Source organism: Tamandua tetradactyla, chromosome 18 (assembly GCF_023851605.1).
Source record: "Tamandua tetradactyla isolate mTamTet1 chromosome 18, mTamTet1.pri, whole genome shotgun sequence".
NCBI lineage: Eukaryota > Metazoa > Chordata > Mammalia > Pilosa > Myrmecophagidae > Tamandua > Tamandua tetradactyla.
Genome location: NC_135344.1, coordinates 66,535,629 through 66,557,335, shown reverse-complemented (window position 1 = coordinate 66,557,335; position 21,707 = coordinate 66,535,629). Strand labels below are relative to the sequence as shown.

General features: G+C 39.6%; 1 protein-coding gene across 3 annotated transcripts in view; it reads left to right on the top strand.

The window, feature by feature from the left end:
• The window catches only part of MYOM1 (myomesin 1), a 190,403-nt gene that overhangs the window by 15,946 nt on the left and 152,750 nt on the right, over window positions 1-21,707 (top strand). For 2 of the 3 annotated variants that reach the window (XM_077135888.1, XM_077135886.1), the window contains exon 3: window positions 15,656-15,984. In XM_077135888.1, the coding sequence (XP_076992003.1) occupies window positions 15,656-15,984 (329 nt within the window). Of the gene's footprint in view, window positions 1-12,169; window positions 12,319-15,655; window positions 15,985-21,707 lie in introns of those variants that run through there. The other variant, XM_077135887.1, reaches the window with a different exon arrangement.

Below are 21,707 nucleotides of genomic sequence, written 5' to 3'. Positions count from 1 at the left end.
CCTAAGAATAAGGATGTTCATTTATGGGAATATCAAGTTTAAGAAATTTAGCATTTCTGTAAAGCTTACGGTCTCTATTCCAATTTTTCATATGCCCCAAGAATGTCCTATGATTCACTTTTATAAAAATAAAACGCACTGGGAAAAAGGGCAGTGTGATGGTGGCTTAGTGGCAGAATTCTCGCCTGCCATGCCAGAGACCTGGGTTCTATTCCCAGTGCCTGCCCATGCAAAAAAAAAAAAAAAGGCAATGGAAAAAAGCATTTTTTTCCTGCTTTTTTTAGTAGAAAAAAAAAAAGACTGGTTCTTTAGTTTTTCTCTCATGGGCCATATGGTGGTTCTCTGATTGCACCTCTACTTCTCCAAGCAGATCTGCTTTCTTTCTGTCTCCCAACTGCCTCTTTCTGCTTACCCTTAGTTTCTGGACCCTCATAATGTCAGCTTGTCATGGCTCTTCTGACTCTAAATCTATCTGTGGCATCTCTTGGTTCATCCTTTTGACTTTTGTTCTTCTATCAAGTGTATTGACACCCAGTATGTCCAAATTCAAATTCATAAGGGAGGAAGTGATTGGCTTGGCTTACCCTTCTGGTCCAGGACTTACACCATAGGCTACTGTCTAGAATATAAATCCAAGTTACCTTTGGAGCTGAAACTCTCCATCACATGTACACAGAGAGCAGGTGTCACATGGTATAGAACATCAGCTGGAGCTGTGAGCATGGCAGCTTTTCTCAAAAGGGATGGGAGCGGGGCAGGCACTGAGTGCTTCCCTGCCTGGTCAAGGAGAATGAAGCTTTAAGAACCAGATAGAATCATGTTCAAATCTCAAACTATTCACTATTCACTAACCATGTGACTTCAGATAAGTGATCTGACTGTTGACTTGTACTTTACTTTTCTCATTTGTGACTTGGAAATAATAGCCGTCTCTTAGTTTTTTTTTTTTAATAAATTAAAGATTATGTAAAAATATATAAAGCACTAACACAGTTATCTAGCACACAGTAAGTCTCAATGGTAGCTATCTTTTTTTTTTTTAATTTATTTTTTACATGGGCAGGCACCGGGAATCGAACCTGGGTCCTCTGGCATGGCAGGCAAGCATTCTTGCCTGCTGAGCCACTGTGGCCCACCCAATGGTAGCTTTCTCATTAAATGATTAATAATCATCTCAAGAAAAATAATCTCCAAGGACAAAGGTTAAAAAGCTCACAGAAGAGGAAAACCAAAAATAGTGAAACACTTAAGGAAACATTTAGCCTCACAAAGAATTTTAGAAAAAGTTATATGATATATCTGTGAAACTTGCAAAATAAATTAAAATTATACATTTCAATATTGGTGGGGTACTAAGGAAAGACTATACTGTGTTCATGTTTGGTCAGCGGTATTAAAGAGTAGCCTAAGTATTCCAAACAGCGATCTCATTAATCATGCCCTTCAGTTCATAGTCCCATTCTTGGAAAATTCTTCCCAAGGGAACAACTGAAAAGGAAAAGTCCTATTTCTACAAAATATGTGTATCTCTCTAATTCAGAGGCTTTCTTCATTTTATATAGAGACCTAAGGGATTATTTATCTTCTCTTACTGAACATTAGAATAATTTTTGGGCTTTTAAAAACAGTTGTGTCCCACTCCTGCAGAGTCTGATTTAATTGTTCTGGAATATGGCCTGAACCTGAGTATGTTTTAAAAGCTCCTCAGGTGATTCTAATGTGTTACCAATAAGAACCATTTTTCCAGCCCCAGTCCATCAGGGAAACTGTGAAAAACAGAGCCACGTGAGGTTAAAGTTTGCAACATACCAGAAATGGACTGGCTTTTAACAATGGGGATTTATTAGCTTACAAGTTACAGTTCTAAGGCCATGAAAATGTCCAAATTAAGCCGTCAAGAAGAAGATACCTCCTCTGAAGAAAGTCTGCTGGCAGTCTGACTCCTCTGTCACATGGGCAGGCACATGGCAGCATCCACTGGTCCTTCTCTCTTGGGTTTCATTGCTTCAGCTTCTGCTTCCCCATCTGTGGTTTTTTTTCTCTAAATTTCTCTGGGTGTTTCTCTGTGAGCTACTCTTAACTTCATGTTAGCTTCTTTGTGGCTTTTATCCTCTAATAAAGGACTCCAAAAGGAGGCTTAAGACCCACTTGAATGGGGTGCGTCACATCTCATTTGAACCTAATCAAAAGGCCCCACCTACCACAGGTCTGTACCAACAGGAATGGGTTTAAAGAACGTAATCTTTTCTGGGATACATACAAATTGAAACCACCACAGGTGGGTTGAAATGAAGCCACTCCTAATTCCTGTTCCTAACTTCCAGTCTTGGCAAAGAGCTGGAAATGTCCACCTGCCCAACATTAAAGACTAGGTAACAAATGATGGAATTGCTCCTGAAAGGATCTCCATGGCCTGGATGGAGGACAGAATGTGGTACGTAAACAGTACTGAGAACTGAGTGGGACATAGTGGGACATGATGTCTCCAACTGGGGCTATTGGGGTCCCCTGTGGTCAGGAGCACAGCTCTCCTTCCATGCTCTTCTCTCCTCACTGTGTGGCCAAGTCTCCACCTCTGTTGTGGAAAGTGGAGTCATCAGGGTCCAAGACTGTAGCCCAGATAGGCTGTTCATGCTACATGGTGATGAATCAGCAAGAGGACATTTTTTTAAAATTAATTTTTAAAAAAACATAACAACAAACAAAAACATTCTTAACATATGATCATTCTGTTCTACATATATAATCAGTTATTCACAATATCATTACTTAGTTGCATATTCATCATCATGATCATTTCTTAGAATATTTTTATCAATTCAGAAAAAGAAATAAAAAGACAACAGAAAAAAATTCATGTATACCATACCTCTTACCCCTCCCTTTCATTGATCACTAGCATTTCAATCTACTAAATTTAATTTAACATTTGTTCCCCTATTATTTATTTTTATTCTGTATGTTTTACTCATCTGTTGATAAGGTAGATAAAAGGAGCATCAGACACAAGGTTGTCACAATCACACAGTCACATTATGAAAGCAATATCATTATACAATCATCTTCAAGAAACATGGCTACTGGAACACAGCTCTGCATTTTCAGGTAGTTCCCTACCTGAAGCCATTTTTGAGGATAAATAGTTCTTTTGCTCCCTACTCCATTGTTCTTTTCACCAGAGTTCCTTTTCCTTAAGTTGGGAGTAACCCCATCCTTTCTGTAATAGTTAATTTTCTGTGTCAACTCATCTAGGTTATGATGTCCAATTGTTTGGTCAAACACTGGTCAGGTGTTACTGTGGGGGTATTTCATAGATGGAATTAACATCTACAAGGAGTTGCTTCAAGTTAAGATTATCCTCAACAATGTGAGTGGGTCTCATGCCATCTGAGGGTTTCAAGAATCAGAAGAAATTCTGCTATGAGACTATACTGTCCACTCCTCCCTGGTCTTCTAGCCTCTGACCTGCCATAGGAAATTCAGACTTCACAGCCCCCACAATCATGTGAGCTAATACCTTATCACAAATCTCTGGGCTGCATGGCAGGCTGGATGGAACTTGGGATTAACTACAAGCAAACATGAGGGAACTTTCTGATATAGTAGAAAGGTTTTAAAACCAGTTTTAGTGATAATTGTGTAACTGTCTAAATTTACTAAAAAGCAAATGTTTTACTCTTAAAATGGACAATTTCATTTAATGTAAATTAAATGGTTAAAAAGAAATTCAAAATAAATTGAAGCTAGAGACTCACATCTGCTGATCTTTAGTCTGGGTGTCACTAAAAAAAAAAAAGAAAAGAAGAAGAAAAAACTGTGTAAAAATAACACATGTTCATTGTGGGGAGGCAATTCTTCATTAGTCTCTTGTATTTCTCTGCCTCTCACAAAGGGCACTGGCTGCCCTTTGTTCCGGAGTACGTTTTCAGAGACATTTGTCTAGTGAATAGTCTTTGACCATCTGAATATTGTCTCCTCTGGAGCCATGGACAGGCATGCTTAATGCTCATTGTAAGATATTTGGGTCCTCTAAACTCTCCTGTAAGGGAACCCACTGTGTGTGCAGGTGCCCCCTGGTCCTCTTCATGTTGCCTTGAAGAAGTTGGGGGTTAGTGAATGAGTGAAGAATATTCTGATACTCTTATTACTGCTGTAAGCAATAAAGCCTTTGCCTCTGACTCAAGAGTTTCATAGCTTCTGCCAGCATCCATGAAACCTTAGCAGGGTACCTTGTTAGCTTACAAATAGGGTAAAATTTCTGCCTCTTCCCAGTTCTTGACATTAATTGTTTTAAAAAAATCAAGCAGTAAAGTAAAATAGAAACAAGAAAGAAAAAAAATAAAAGAAAACATCCACTTTGGAAGTCAGCATCATCACCAGTGGATCAGCATTATTTGAGTCATTTATTTATGAGTAGGCAGATAGAAAAATAGATAGCAATAATGTTAGAAAATGGGCTTTGGGACCTGTTTCCGATACTCACCTAAGACTCCCTTGGCTGGACTGTAGGTGCTCGTAGGCCTCTAGGCTTAGAAACTTGGCCAACATCCAGAATGCATCTATTCCCCAAAGTATATGCAGGTTAAGAAGTGCTTGCAGGAGTTTCAAGGTACTTACTCTCCTCCCCTCATTTGGCCTGTTGATCCTTGACCACTCTGACCCCTAGTTCTTATTTGTATTCACTTCTTTTTCCTAGGGTCTTCTTGCTGGATGAATTTGTTGTCTGTCTCTTCTTTGACATTCCATTCAGGTTTTTCTAGACCACTAGCGTAGGTTTTGTTTAACAGAGCAGAATTTTTCAGTTCTTGTTTTCTTGTTTCTTGCCCTGCCTGTATGGTGCCTTTTCCCCCCTACCCTTAGGAGGGTCTACTTAGGTAGTATAGACCCCAGCCAGATTTTCCCAGACCAAACTGGCCTCCTATCAGGAGGAAAGAGTCACCTGTGTCAGTTTTCCCTGAGGGTGAGACCCAGCAGGTTGAAAGACTTTCCTGTGTGGTCTCTGGACTCTCTTTTTCTTATCCTGCCCAGGATGTGGCGTTTGTCTGCCTGCAGGTCCCACCGGCAAAAGATGATGCAGTACCTTTAACTTTAGCAGACTCTCGCCAGGTTCTGGGTGGGCTCGCAGCTGGTCCAGCTGGTCCAGACTGGGGTACGCTGTGTGTCCGGTCACTGACGTGGCCCCAGGAGCTGTTCTGTACTGTTCCTAGTTATTTAGTAGCTGTTCTGGAGGACAAACTAAATCCCACACCTTGCTAAGCCGCCATCTTGGCACCTCCCCCTAGTTCTTATTTGTGCCTATCTCTGAGTAGTCCTTAAGTCCTGGATAGTTTTCCTACACCACATTTTCCAGTTTTCTTCATTCAGCACTGAATGTTTGGGGCTGTGTATACCCCCAGAAAAACATGTTCTTAAACTTAATCCATTCTTGTGGTGTGAACTCATTGTAAGCAGGACTTTTGTTGAGGTTACTTCAGTTAAGATGTGGCCCAACTCAACCAGGATGTTTGTTAGTCCTATTACTGGAGTTCTTTATAAGCAGAATGAAATTCAGACACACAGAGAGAAAGCCACAGAGGGATCAGCCAGAAGCTGAAATTGGTGGAACCCAGAAAAGAAGAGAGAAGCCAGCACAGGCTGCCATGTGACAGAAAAGCCAAGGACCAAGGATCACAAACAGGCAGCCCCAGAATGCAACAGTCTTTGGGGAGAAAGCATTGCCTTGATGATGCCTTGACTTGGACTTCTCTTCTAGCTTCAAAGCCATTAGTTAATACATTTCTATTGTTTAAGCTGACCTGTTGCATGATACTTGCTTGAGCAGCAAAGGAAACAAAAACAAGCAGATATTTATTAAATGCACATGATGTGTCAGGAGCTGTGTTCGAAAGTATGAGTAGTTAGACAAAAGATTCAGCCCCTGCCCTCAAGTAACTCACAGTACAGAAAGAGACAGGTAATTTGAATATAGTATGTTAAATGTCCCATCCTAGAGAATTCAAGAAGTCTTCCAGAAGGAGATGATAATACAGACTTAAAGGAGCAGGAATTAATGAAGTGAAGGAATGGGCAGTGCTGGACAGGGGTGAGAGGAGAGCAGACTGGAAAGCAATCACTTGTGAAGGAACAGAGACATTAGAGAACTGGCACTGAAGGAAATACAAGGAGTTTCCTTGTGTTTGGAACTCAGAAGGCAAGAAAGGGCAGTGGAGAGGAGTTGAACAGCAGATTTATGCAGGGTCAAATGGTAAAGGCCCCTTACACAATGCCAACGAGGGCAACTAGTAAAGAAAGCAATGGGAGACTATCGAAGGTTTTTGGCAGGAGGGGACATGGACTCTGCTTGAGCACGTTCTTTCCCTTTCTGTAGCTACAGCCCTAATTCTGCTCCATAGCACTGGTTCCTGGTTGCTGCAACAATACTTGGTCTCACTCACTCTGAGCTTTCTCAGATGTAGTACAGCCTTAGTGCTGATGAATAAATTAATCACAATTTTCAATACGTCTTTGGCAAATCACATATATTGTATCTTTTAGGGTCAAAAATTTTACAGGTTTGTGAATTGGAATTTTGGTTCCACTTGTATTTCTACATCTGGTTACTAATGTCATTGAGTGAAAATACTGACTGGGCCACTCTTTTTCTCAAAATGCAAGCTTTTGAAATTTTATCATATTTCTGGAAGTTCAAATGCATCATTTACTGACAAGCATTAGGGAACAATGAAAGGAAAACACTTCAGTCCAAATCAAACAAAGAATCTAGCAGGCCACAGGAAGGTAAAAAAAAAAAAAATTGACCAGCCTTGGGTGCCTAGTTGGTTATTTGTTCTTTGGTCATGATGTTAATGTGCAGATGACGCTTCATTAACCAGAGTAATGGGCAAGAGGGGGCATGATGAGAGGAGAGTATGGATCAAGGTTAAATATAACCACAGTCAACTTCCATTATGCTGGGATATGTTAAAGGTGGTTAAGGTTCAAGTGGGACTAGGACATGCTTGATACTTGCGACTCTGATCGTTCATCCTGACTTCTGCCTTCCTTCATCCCCGGAAGGCATAGTCTAGGAAGAGGAGTTGACAAGCCTTGGTTCTTGTTTCTGAGGCCAAGTTCACCCCACCACCTCAGCATCAATGCAAACTTCAGTAGGAGCCACTTGCTATCCTCCTCTCCATCTCCTGGAAGGGAAGGGAGTCAGTGTCTTAGCCTCTGCCAATTACTCAACAGTCCTACGACCTGGCATACCTTAACCCCTAAGGGCTTCCCTCCCTTCTCTTCTGAACAGGGGAAGGGCATTTGAACAAGCAAGAAGGTTTTTGTACTGGGCTTGGTAACTGAAGAGAGAGAAAGAGAGAGGACACTTAGTAAAGGATAGGTCACTCCACATCTGAAGCCATGAGAGCAGCATGTCATAGAGAGCCAGGGCAGCCTTGGAACTGTGCCTGCTCATCCTGGTGGCCCAGCATCTAGCAGATGGGGATCTGAGTAGAGGATGGGGCCCTATTCCACCAGCTTTCCTGCCCTGTTGCACCCTCATCAGCTTGTCCTTTCCTAGTACCAGGCTTTTGCCTCAGCAATTCCTCCCCATTCCCAGCCTATGAGGGAACTCACATGGGACCCTCCCAGCCTGTAGGCCTGGTATAGAAACACTGACTACATTGGCTTAATTCTGCAACAGTTAGAACTAGACCTAATTTTAGATCTTTATCTGGTCATCTAGTATAGATCTAGTTCTTTTAATAACTAGATGAAATTTGGCTTCTGATAAGTCTTAGGCCCCTGTTTTTAACCTATTTCCATCATCACTTCTTTTCCCTTCCTCCACCCTACTCTAGTCATAACAAATCTCACACTCTGACTTGTCACACAAAGATTTAAAGAGTTGGCAACATGTTAAAATGTAACTTTTCTGGATTATTTTCAGCATAATAAGGAAAGTCATAAAATGACACTCTCAGGAGGGAGCATTTCAGACCTGAGCTAGCAGGTGGAAACAGACTTTATTTTATTTTGTTCCCTCTAATTCTGTTCTATGTGGGATGTTACTAATTAGTTTATGAGCAAGGTGAGAATAGAATGTTCACTTTTTTGGATTGATAGTACAGGTTGTTAGAGCTAGAAAGCATGTTAGAGACCATCTAGTCCAAACCCTTTATTTTATAGATGAGAAAATGGAGCGTCAGAGAGGCAAAGTGATTCATAGTCACTCAATGAACAACAGGAGCAGATGGCAAATGCCCAAACTAATTTTTTAATTAGACAACTCTGAGATAGGAAAGATACAATAAATTTATAACTTAAAAGAGTTCATTGAATAATTTATTTAAGCCTTTCCTTCTGTTGAAAGTATCTGTGTTAGGAAAACATTGCTTAGAATTTGAAAATACGTCTAAGAGAGTTAGGTTTGCTCCTTTAAGTTCTATCTTTTAAAGGAGAGGAGCTCATTTTGGTTTTGTTTTGGAGGCATAACAATGAATTATATCCTCCTTCTGTGCTATATTCATCGTTTCACTTATCATATTGTAGCAAAATTATATTAAATATTCTGTCCCCCTACCCCGACTAGTAATTACATAGTAATTACATTGAAGGCATGAATTAGTCACTGCTTTATGTAGAGCATAACACAGGGCACATTAGTAGGTGTTCAATAAAGGCTTTACATACTGAACTGAATAAATGTAGCTCTCTTTTTTGCCATATTACTGAGACATAAGGTTTTTTTGCTAACTGAGACCAGAGGCTTAAAAAAAAACCTTCTTGATATCAGTCGGAATATAGTTTTTATTTGTTTCACTTCTAGAGAATATTTATTTTCTCACGCATGCATGGATTGTTTTACTAGTAAGTACTTCCTCTTCTATAAAATAAAAACGAGCTGAAAATTATTAAGTGGCTAAATAAAATTTATATATTTATTTTGGCTTTTAAGATATACTATTGTTAAACTCATTACTTTCATATTTACAAGAGTATTAATATGCTTACAGTTAGTTTGAAGAAGGGATGAATCTATTTTAAAGCTACTTAAACAAACAACTATAATTTTGGAAGCAAATATTTCTGACGTTTCCAGATTTTTATAATTGTACACCTTTTAAAGTAATTTTGCATTAGATGCTTTTCTGGGACATTTGAAATTATTAGCTAATTAACATTCTATTAAATTTTCAGAATAAATATGCATCTATATAGGAACCATGATTAAATCACAATAATTGATTTGTATAACTCCAACTAAATTTGATTTTAGCTTTATTGTATGGTATACTATTATATACAATCTATTGCTCTAGAGAGTTACATTTAGGGTAAATATCCTATTAGAAAAGACTGACTCTAGATGGTGATACAGTAGAATGTTCAGTTAGAAGATGAGAGTGGATCTGACTTAATACTTCTTTGTCAAATCTTGTATTATTTGTTTGGAATTCATTCTTTGACTTTGACCTGGGGCCTTGGTGTCAATGAGTGAATGCCAATATTTACTTTTTTCCACAAATGTGTGTGTACTTTTCTTATTTTTCATCTTTAGCAGGGATCAAAGTTCAGTAAATATTTTAATGTATTGATACTTGTTGCCAATATAATGTCTTGTCTTGATCTAATAAATAGTTGTCTTTTACATAGGAAATAATGACAAAAGTCTTCCTCAGTAAGTTTTTTCTTTTACTGGACATTATTAGCAAATGGAGCTACCCATCTATGTATATCATCTATCTGTTTATACACACGCACACACATACGCACACACAAACACAAAGACGTAAACACAGTAGCTGAAGAGCAGCCTAGTATAATGTATGGGAGGTTGGGCTTCATGGATAACAGACCTGGATTTGAATCCCCTGCCACTTTCTAGTTATGTGACTTTAAGAATATTGGTCTCTTTAAATCTAAATTTCTAATTCTATAAAATGTTATGTCTGCATGATAATCAACTAAAACACTGGAAAGCAGCTAGCATTAATGCCTGGCATATATCAAATGGGCTTTAATATTGCTAGTCATGATGATTTATGCATTATTTTTATTTGTGTGCTCCTTCCTGATTCCAGAAAATTTGAAGCCATTTACCATGTTTTCTATAGAAATGGTTCACAGAGAACCATTGCAAACATGGATAAAACTCAGGAAGAGCACTTTCAAATCTACAGTCAAGTAACCTATACTGGATGGTTACAGTACGAATGAATGCTTTGGGGACAAAACTCTCCTTTGGATTCCAGACATCAGAAATGTTCATATATACACTAACAGGAGGTGTATCTAGGTAAAGAAATAACAATTAAATTTTACTGGAAAACTGTATTAGGAATAAGTGGAATACATTCTTCCTATAAACTTTGAGAAGCTCAGAAGCTGACTTTCTGTTATGCATAGAAATCTATTTGCACTTGGAAGCCCATTTCGAAATATCTCATCTCTTGTAACGATACAGAAAGCCTAATGAGAGTTCGTGGGCTTTGGAATCCAAACGTCTCTGAATGAACTTAAATCATTTAATAGCTCTGAGATCTTAGGCAAATGACTTCATCTTTCAAAGCCTCAGGTATATAATGGGGCTAAAGAGACCCACAGTTTTGGATATTGTGAGAAAGAAATAAGACCATGTATATAACATGCCTCTCATGATGTCTAGCACTGGATAAATCCTTAACAGTATTAATTGTAGTTATCATCTAGAAATTAATTATTAAGTATACCATAATAGTCTGTTCAATGTTTTGATAGATGCAAATATGCTATATTCAGTTGATGTAATATCACCATCAGAACATAAGGCCAATATATCAGAATAGCAACCTAGTCAATATTTAAAATCTGAAAGACAAGCTTTTAAATTATTACCAATAATAGTTGACATTTACCTAGTCTTTGCTATGTGGAAGCTCGTGGGTTAAGTGCTCTATCACATTTAATCACCATAACAACTCTTAACTTGGATATTATCCCCATTTTTTTTAGAAGAGGGAGGTGCACTGGTTTGAATCTGTTATGTACCCCAGAAAAGCCTATGTTCTTTTAATCCAATCTTTTGGGGGCAGACCTGTTGTTGGGTGGGACCTTTTGATTAAATTGTTTTCATGGAGATGTGACCTGCCCAATCAAGGTAGGTCTTAATCTCTTTTGCTGGAATCCTTTAAAGGGGAGACATTTTTGGAGAAAGATCAGAGCCAAGAGAAGCTAACGGAGAAAGAAAACGCCAGGAGAAACCAGAAGGACCCACAGGAGCTGAGGCAGCCATCTTGAAACCAACCCAGGAGAGAAGGGCCAGCAGATGTCACCATGAGGCTTCCTATGAGAGAGGAACCTGAATGCCATTGGCCTTTCTTCAGTGAAGCTATCCTTTTGTTGATGCCTTAGTTTGGACATTTTTATGACCTTGGAACTATAAATATGTAAACTATTAAATCTCCTTTGAAAAAGCTAGTCTACCTTTGGAATATTGCATTCCAGGAGCTTTAGCAAACTGAAACAGGAGGAAAAATAAACTGGTTGAAGCTACATGGCTATTCAGTATCATCAATGAGACTGGGTGCAGGTCTGGGCTGAACCATTGGATTATACAACTTCTTAAAGCTCAAAGGCTTTACTTAACGAATAAGGTATCATATATTCTAGCTTAAAGCTGTGGCCAACTCAGTAACTTTTCCGGAAGTGAGAGAAACCATGACTATATATCCTTAGGTCAGAATTGTACCATACGTATCTCATATCCTACTTGTTTTGCCTCTGGTTAACCTCAAGTTCTTTTTTCACTTGGATTTTTTTTTTTTTAATGTACACTACATGTGTACTGACAGCACACCCAGAACCATATCTTGGCATTAAAATTCCATGAAGTCCACTATGAGAATCAGATTACTACACTTATTTTTAGTTCTCAATAAACCACCCTTTCCTGTGATAAAGCAATATTGAAATATCCTGTGATAAAGTGATATTGAAAATAGCTCTTATAGCCAAATAAAATCTTGTGTTTGGTCTAATCATGCAAGACCCGTCGAATGGCATTGATTTAATTGCATTATTGAGAAGTTACCTGTCAGCGCTCTCTCTCCCTCTCCATTTTGTACTGCCCATCCCAATTGCTGCTATTTTTATCTGCCTGTTGGCCATAAAAGGCTGGCTGTGTGGCCCTGGCATTCCACTGCCTGACCACATGCATTATTTTTGAACTGGCCCCCAGGGTTCTAGCGTTAGCCCTGCCTCTTAGCCTTTTCCTGGATTCTGCCGAGGTGGAGTTTTCATTCTCTCATCCAGTTCCACAGCCACATCGGAACATTTCCACCATCATTACTCCTTTAGAAACTGGTAAGTGTGACACTGTGGCAGAAGAATGCACTTGATATTTCATATGCTTAACAGCACTGGGTTTGTGTTTCTTTCTGTCTTCTTAGCTCAGCCGTTTGTTTAAAGGGTGTTAGAATCGCGGAGGAACAGGAAAGTGAAGCTCCTGGGGGAAAAAAAATAGGAGTAGCAGGGAGCCAGATTTTGCTGGCCCAACTATTCCTTCTGATCATTGCATTCTTTTTTGAATTAAACTACTGTCTTGGAACTGTAAGGAGATAATATTTGTCTCATATTGAACTGTAAATGAGATTTAAGTACTTTTTCCCAGGTTACAGTTTAGTGATTTGGTTAAAATCTGGAATGGGCGAGGTGACAGCAAATCAGGGTGTTTTCATCCTTCCATATGCCTATCATACTCCCCAATTTTAAATTAGACTAGAGGTTAATTAGAGGTAAATTAACCCTGACGTCTCTAGTTGATCATTCACTGGTTTTGCTCAGACAGGGCAATGTGGATACGTGCAAGAGTACATGGTGATAACACCTGAAAGTGGGCACGTCATATTACAGAGGCAACATAAGGTTCTCATCTGTCGAATATTTTTTATTAGCTTTGACCTCTAATGCCTGTACAAAAGTTTCACATCAGTATCACCACTATGGGATTCGTGTACCATCTTTTCCTTCCAGCAAACCTTAGTTGTCATGGGCTGAGGATAATCCCTGCTCGATTTATGAGGAGAAGGGAGTGGCACCTTTGTTCCAGAGGTCAGAGCTGAGACAACCAACTCTGCTGACTTACAGTCACACTCTTTTTACTTGTACTACACTATCTGTGTGCTCAGAATATTAAGAATTATTAAAAATTAAAATCTTTGGAGACAATAAAAATAGAACAGAAAGTTGAATTGGGGCAAGAAATTTAAATGTTTTATTTTCTGAAAACAGCAGTATTTCAGATCATCTGGGCAATGAGTTTAACTTATAATACATAGAAAGGTAATCTTTATCTGATAATTGTTCAAATAACATTTTCTATGTTACAATGTAGAACGTATCATTAAAGAAATTTATCTAATATCTTTATGACTGCGAACATAATTCTATGTTAATATGTTCTAACTCTTGTATTTTATAAAAATTCATTGAATAATTATTTATTACAAATGGTAAGTATTCTATTTTACAGAAATAGCAATCTATTTAAAGGTTGAAACAAAGTTGTTTGCTAGTAGCTATTTTTTCCTCTTTAGAAATGCCATGGAGACTGATATCTTCCAGGAGCCTTCAGATAAATATTTCTGGAGTGAAGTTTGCTGGATTTTCTTCTCTAGGGAACATATGCTGACTTTTTAAACAGTTTCAATGAAAAGTAGTTTGAAACCTGACCAAAAAAATTAGCAAATTTAGAAGGAGCGATTCCTCATTTAGAATTGAAAACAAAGTTTGGAAAAAACCGATTACTTCAAAACTAATTTTACTTATAAAATTTAAAGATAGCATGCCAGAATATGCACAAAAGCATTAAACATTTTGGCAGCTTCTATAAAACTATTAATTCATCCCAGGTTGTCAAGGAGGCTGATATATACAGCCCCCTCCCACTCCCCGGCCCCCTCCTGCACTGGCACCCATATCTTTAACTTTCACTAGAACTATTAGCTCAACTTCACAATGTAAACTGCTACATGGATAATTCACTCTCTTGTCTCTCTGTGTGGGAAGACTAGAAGCCTTCATACTCTCAGTGGAGCAAATAATTTGTCTGGCTTAACACCATACCTTTTTGAAGTGTTTGTGAGATTTGAGAGGGCGTGTTTATATGACAATGTTAGCATACTCCAGCGTTCAGTCCTTGGACATCTTTTTCTGTGTATAATCATTCTTATCTATTTTCTTGGCTTTAAATGCCATTAATATGCTGTTGACTCCCAAATGTAGTTATCTATCCTGTACCTCTGTTCTGTAGTCCAAAATCCCACATCCAACTGCACACTTATTGTCTCCACTTGTATGTCTAGCAATCATCCCAAGTGTATAATTCTCCAACCAATCTCTTGTTCTTTTATCCTGAATAGATCCTTTTTCACACTCTTCCCTTCAAGGAGAATAGCATCTTCACTTTCCAATAACTCAGGCCCAAAACCTAGGCTCATCTCTCACTCCTCTCATTCGTTTACACCCAAATTCCGAATTTGAGATGACTTTACCTCCAAAACACATCGCTGGTGGGCCATGGTGGCTCAGCAGGCAGAGTTCTTGCCTGCCATGCCCAGAGATCCGGGTTCAATTTCCGGTGCCTCCCCATGCAGCAAACAAACAAACAAAACGTATTGCGAGTCTGATCACTTCTCATACTTCCACTGCTCCCGCTATCATCTCTAGCCTGGAGTACTGCAATGACCTTCTAACTGCTCTGCTCACTTCCACTTTTGTCCCTCAACAGTCTACTCTTTAGACATCAGCCTGTGTGATTCTTGGCCCAGAAGCTTCAAATGGCTGGTTTCTTGGCCCTTCCAGAGTAAAATCTTACAGTGGCCTGTTGGACCCTATGCTATCTGCTCCCTTCATGTACCTTACCTCTCTGACATCAACTCCTCTACCTTCCTCTGTCTCCTTTCCCCACTCCGCCTCAACCTCACTGATCTGTTTGCTCTACATGGAGTACAACAAGCATGCTCTGTTCATACCGCAGCGCCTTTGCACTGCTTTTTTGTTTGGAACATTCTTCCGCCATATAGTCTCAGCTCAGTGAAGCCATCCCTGAAGATGCCATTTAAAATGACATCCCATTCCTCCTTCTTGTTTTATTTTTCTGTATAGCTTTCAGCACATTCTAATATACCTTATAACTGACTTATTTTATCTGTTGTCCTGTGATAGAATACATGGTTATTCTTGCAAGGATTTTTGTTTGTTTTGTTCATTGCTGTGTTTCCTCTGGTAGAACAGTGCCTGGTAGGTGCTCAATAATTATTTGTTGAATGAAAAACACTGCCGGCTGTACCCAAACTCTCCATCATTGTATCTTCTCCCAGACAAAGCTCCCATCAAAATGAAATGTTAGAAAAATTAAAATAGGTGTTATGAAAGGTCTGAGGAAAAAGTACAGCTGGCAGGGTAGGGAAACTTTGTAAAGACTCCCCTAGACATAAGGAAAAAAGAAGGCACCATGACAGGAGAGGGCAAAGCTGGGCCACCAAGTGGGGGAATTCACTGAGTAACTGGTTAAGTTAAACTGGTTCTGTTCACCTTTTGGAAATGATACGTGTATTCATTTTTACATATTAGTTTAGATGACTTGTTCTAGGGAATTTGTTCCTTAACAGCTTACTCCACATTGCTTGCTTCCTCCTAGGTTGCCTGTTCTCTCCAGGGGCACACGATGTCTCTGTCTCTCTATCAGAAGCAATATGCGCGGAGCTCCCATGCCCAGGATCTGGGCACCACCACGAGCCAGTACCAGCAGGAGAAGCAGCGCTCGGCTGTCTACACCCACGGCTCTGCAGCCTACAGCAGCCGCTCCTCTGCTGCCCACCGCCAGGAATCCCAGGCCTTCATGCAGTCGTCCTCTGCCTCCTACCAGCATGGCTCCCAGGCTTACAGTTTTGGGGCTGCAGAGTATTCGCTAGGGTCTGAAGTCAGTCGGAAGGCAGCCTCAGCCTACGATTACGGCTATTCTCATAGGTATGTCAAAGCAGCCTCCCAGCCTTGGGGAAAAGACCCTTCAGCATCACTCTTTCCTTTCTTCTTCAATATGGCAGCCCTCTTTCCATTTGCCTTCTCTTTGTGTTTCACAGAGAGCGTCACAGTCGTACTGTGCAGTCTTGCTTGGATTGAACACTGTGGTATTTCTGGAAGTAGGGAAGTTTTGCCACAGGTGATGATAGCAGCAGGACAGCCAGAAAGGATTTCAATACTCCCAGCAGATTTCCTGGCTCCCATGATGTTTTCACTTAGATAAGTTGTGAGGATAGAATTTGAAATTCACAGGTCAGGAAACTACCTGACAGCAGAAATGTATTCTATTTTTGATGCTCTGGAAGCCAATACTTAAAATTTGGAGCTATTTTTCAAGCAGTAGACATTTTCTTTAGCTGGTGCATTTTATTAAAACATCGCCCTGTATCAGTCCAACTTAGAATACCAAGAACAAACCTGTATTCCATCTGAATTGGATTTATTGATCTACTGCAATGGCATATTAGTAGGACCATGGGGCATCTCACCAGAGTTTTGAAAAGAGAGAGTTATTGCAGGATTCTAGGAAGAGTGTGGCGTCTACCAAGTCAGCTCAGGACCTTGTTTCTTTGGAAACAAAGTTGAGATCACTTTGGAAAGTTGTGCCCAGAAAACCCTTATCTGAAGATCTGCTCTTGGGTTGGAGTTCCAGTCTGCTTCTCTGTGATTTTAGCCCTTTAAACAGGAGGGCCATATTTCATTCTCACTACCACAATTCCAAGCAGCATAGTTACCGATAGTCTTTGATTTTAGAGCAGAAAGTTTCTCATGGAGTCTGAGGCCTCTTAAGGAAGGAAGTTAAGACAGTGTGCCTGGGAAATGGGGGTTCCTGTTAACCCTGCAGTGGCTTGTGTCTGTAGATCCAGTCTGATGGGTGTTGGGCAGATACTTTTTCAGCTCAACCTAATTTTTTGTCTCAATATCCAGAATGAAATGTTAGTGTTTTGTACAAATTAAAAAAAAAAAAAACCACCTTGCGAGATAATCTGATTTCAATTAAGCTCTATCTATAGTCATCACAAATAATTGCTGACCTCCAAAAACTAAACATGTCTGGAAAATATTGTAAGTAATCACCTGCTGCCTCCAATCCTCCTCTCCAAAGTACTTGGCATGGGCGGCATTTTTTGGTTATAAACATAAATATAATTTTAAGTCTTCAGAATTTAAGTTGACAAAATATCTGCTTGGGCGACTGGAAAAAGCATTTACCTCTGGGAATTAAAGATGTTATTGAGAAAATAATTTGGTGTGTATGAATCGAAGTGAGGAAGGTTTCTGAAGATGGAGAAGTCCTAAACCCTTCTGGGGTTTGAGCAGCCTCCGCCTGCCACTTGCACTTTGTTAGCGCCTGTAGTGACCTCTTGGGAGCTGCTGCTATGCTCAGTAACAGCCGGCATCCACTGGGGTTTACCTGGAATGTGTGATGGCAACGCTCAGAAATTCCATAAGTGATACAGGATCACTTTGCAATCTCACTTTCCTGGGTCATTTTCTGCCATGGGATATTCATAGGGATCTCACGTTGGCTGCAAATATGGAAATATAGTCACTGAGGCAAATCCATTTCTTTTAGCACTTGTTTCCTATGATCTGGCTTCCAAAGAAACATTGGGAGGAATTAGCAGCATAGTAAATGACAGCATCATTTTGTTCTTCTGAAAAATGTTCCATAGGTATGTTTAAAACCTCATTTAGGAAAGCAGCTGTCTTGTAAGAGGGGAGTATTACATTTTAGATATCCATTTTCCTGGACTGTCTGTGCTGGGTCTAAAGAAGCTGAGTATTTCATCATCATGAAGTTGTTAATATAATTCCTCGTGTATTTATTTCTTTTCCTCGATGCCATAGAATCCCTAAAGAATTCAGTACATTTGCATTTTTAAATGGCCTTTAGTTCTTTAACACCTGTTGCTAAATTTTAAGTTAAAATTATTTCAATTTTATACAAATGCTACTTTTAAACATCAAGCATTAATAATGAGCACTTCTAATATTTTTCTCAGAATACATTTTCTTATGCAATCTTTGAAAGGCTTGGTTATTTTAGCTGTAAAGAGCCTCAGATAATAAGCTGAGAAATGAGACTATTTTTCCGTGCTCAAACTCACAGTTTATTCCTTCCTGCTATATATGTAGGTTGGTTGATTGGTAGGTATTAATAAAAATGACTTGCTACGTTTAAACAACTCAAACTTCTTTGTAGAAACAGATTGACCTAGAAACAAGAGGGGAAAGAAAATTGCAATGTTTTTCTTTTGTGTAATGCCACATAAAAGACAAAGAAAATCCAAACCAATCCTGGGGATATTTTTGTCTTTCTTTTTTTAGCCCCTGACCTAACAGGTGCAGATCATAGTCTTTGAACGTTTCCAAGCAGTTAATTCCCTTTGCTTGTATTTTAGCTTGTTCAGAATGGAACAAATGACAGTTTTTTTTTTGCTGCTAAATGATTTGTCTGTCTTTGGATTGTGAACAGCAGTGTTCTTTATTAAAACCCATAAGGTTGGAAATGAAAATCTGTGGAAGGTCAGCAACCTATGGGCTTGGTCTGTTTGTAACCTTTGCTTTATAGTTGGACGTCCAGTGTTAAAGTGGAAAGTATGGAGATTTGTATGTGCTCAGGGCTTGGCTGACCTCAGTGAGGCTTAGCAACAATGGCTTGTTCAGTGTCATTATGGTTGAAACACAGATCAGTTACTAGTTGGATTCTGAGCCGTGGGTTATAAAATAAATTCTCTGGAAGGCCTAGTCTAAATGCCTTTATTCTTGGTCACAATGAGAAAAAACATCTGAAGCAAGGAAAGTAGTTCAGAGAAAACAAAACTTGGAATGACAAGATGATTGTTTTGTGCTAGTAATCAACAAATACTGATCAGGGATTAAATAATCGGAGAACAACGTCGTACAACTGTTAGATAAGGGAAGGATTTAGAGGTGTCCCTCAACCCTCTGTGATAATGGTAGCCTTTCATTTGTCTGGCCATAAACAGATTATGCATTTTAGCATATAATGCAACTTAGCATCCTCTATCCATGGGAGGTTTACAACAACACTGAGATGTAGAAATTATCCTCAATTTACAAATTAGAAAACTGGAGACCAAAGAGCTTGAATGACTTTTCTTATTACACTAAGAAGTGGCAGAATAACAATTTGATCCCAAATCTTCCTCCCAGTCCTGTGCGCTTCCCTCAGCAACCCAATGCCAGTCATGGTCAGCAACTTCCCTGTACCACACTACCACCCAATTTTTCTTGAAGCATCAATGTGTCGTTTTGCTTTATGCTTCTGTTATTTGCCCTGCTCCTGATGATGCCACTGAGCACCAGGAAACCAAGTTTTAGAAACGTGTTCACTAGATGGAAGAGCATAAATTCTAAGAAAAAACAATCCAAAGGGGGTTAATAGGTGTGAAACCTGGAATGTCACAGACTCTTTACCTCACCATTTAAAACTTCACAGAAAGACTTACACGTCTCTAGAGGACATCGGGTTAGGGACGAGAACACTGAGATTCACAGTGACCTACCCAGGGTACTTTGACCAGCATGACATTGTACCTGTCAGCTGCTCTTAGGTCCCCTTGGGAGTTAATCAGACCATAACCCGATCTGTTGCCTGGATCATAACCTCTTTGGAAATTGCTAGAGTTTTCAAAGAGCATGCTGGTGTTCAAACCAATTCTAGTCCAACCAGAAGATGGCAATGCTAACGGCAGAGCTCATGAAATGCAGGAACCCCATCTTTTATTGGTAGGTCTAATTCCAGTGAAGACTGAGGATGACCTGAAACGTTGTTCTGTGACCCACCAAAATATGGTTTCCAAAGGTGATCCTAAGGAAATCTACTGCCTCTGGGCATTTTTGTGTCCTGACCCCAGCTATGGACATCTGATGAGTGTCCATTTCCTGCATATCCATTTCCAGGTGGTATAACATACTGCGTAAAGGATAGACTTTGGCTTAAAAAGACCTTACTTATGGGTAACATCTGGCAATACCCTGGTTTCAGACGTTCCATTGTGGGCCTGCTCTGAGCCAGGCACTGGAGTGGGTCCTGGGGATGGGGGAAAGAGTAGGTGGAGGGCACCTCAGCAAGGGAATGGATGGCACAGTTCCCATGTAGGCCCTTGGACAGAGTTTTTAATCTGAGTTAAATGTGGAAGCTGCAGCAAGGTCTTGTGCAGGGTAGAGTGACATGATCTAACCTAAGTTGTAAGGGGATCACTGCTGTGTGAACAGAGTGTAGGGGGCAAAACCAGGAGGAAGCCCCCAGTTAGGAGGCTGATGCAGACCAGGTACTAAGAGAGGCCCGAGTGAGCAGTGGTCAGATTTTTTTGATATATTAGTTATTGCTGGATTCTTAATTTCCTCAAGTTTTTCACAGAGTTCTTTAGCACCTACCACCATGGAGTTTTGTATACAGTGATTTTCTGTTTAAGGTGAATCTACTGAGACTCTCTTTAGATGGTAAAGTGATAGTCTCCACTTTAGTTTAAAAAGTATCTTGTTCTTTTTGTGTTTTTATAGTATTTAGTAAAAATAAACAGCAACAAAAGTCAGAGCTTGAAATAACCTAAGTTGTGTGGAGATTCAAGCCCTACTCTAGATTCAAGTGGCTGAATATGAATTGCAGAAAATTATTGAACCAATCGATTATTATGGGACATGAAGTTTGCATAGAAAGTTACTGATATATCAAGGTTTTGTATTCTTACTTTTCTTTTTCCTACAGAAATGGTCTTATAGCCTCATCTCTAAATAAAATTATAAGTTTTATATATAAATATAGAAAGAACACCATAGTTTCTGGGTAACAAAAATCAATATGACATCCTGGGCTGTGTCTTTCAGTATTTAAATATAAACAAAATGATGAGTCATGTTACTTCCTATATTGTGTGAGATCAGAGAAAAATCTATGAGGAAGGTAGAAGATCCAGAGTTACTTCTTTAAAAGGCAATTGATATGTGGCTTCTTTGAGGAGAGAGAACTAGGATTCTCACTCCTATTAATTCTGGTCTAATATAATTGGCAATTTATAGATTCATAGAACTGTGGAATGTTAAAGCAGAAAGAGAGCAAAAGCTTATGCAACTCAAGACCCTCCTCCACAAATAGAAAAACAGCCCCAGAAAGGTGCAGTTCACTCTTCACTTCCTGTGTTTTTACTGTACATTGAAAATATTATTTCCGGAGCTTTTGCAGGTCAATTTCAAGTTTAGATGATTCAAGAAACCTCCAGAATTACCTTAATCTTCCATAGGTAGGTGAATGATGCTGAGGGAAGGAAGACATGTTCTTCTGTAGAGGGGACTAGTGAATCAGCCAAAGGTGGAGGAAGGTCAGAGCGGTTCAGTCCTGAGACTCAGAGAGGGGTGTTAGCTCTGTCCCTCCAGAGCCTTTGCCCCTGCAGAGCCTGTTCCTTCCTGCTGGCTGTCGGTGGGATGTAACTGAGCTTCCCTGCAGAGATCCTTGAGCTCTGGAAGCCCTAGGGAACCATTGCAGCAGGTGTCACCTTTGCTGCAGCCATCCTTCTAGATGAAACAGGAGAAAGCAGGTGCATGTCAAATGAGGAAGGTAACTTTCAAGCAGAGTTTGATTGTCTGCAGTGCCACACTGACCACCCCCAAAGTGGAGCAGGGTGTGGATTTCTGGGCTGCTT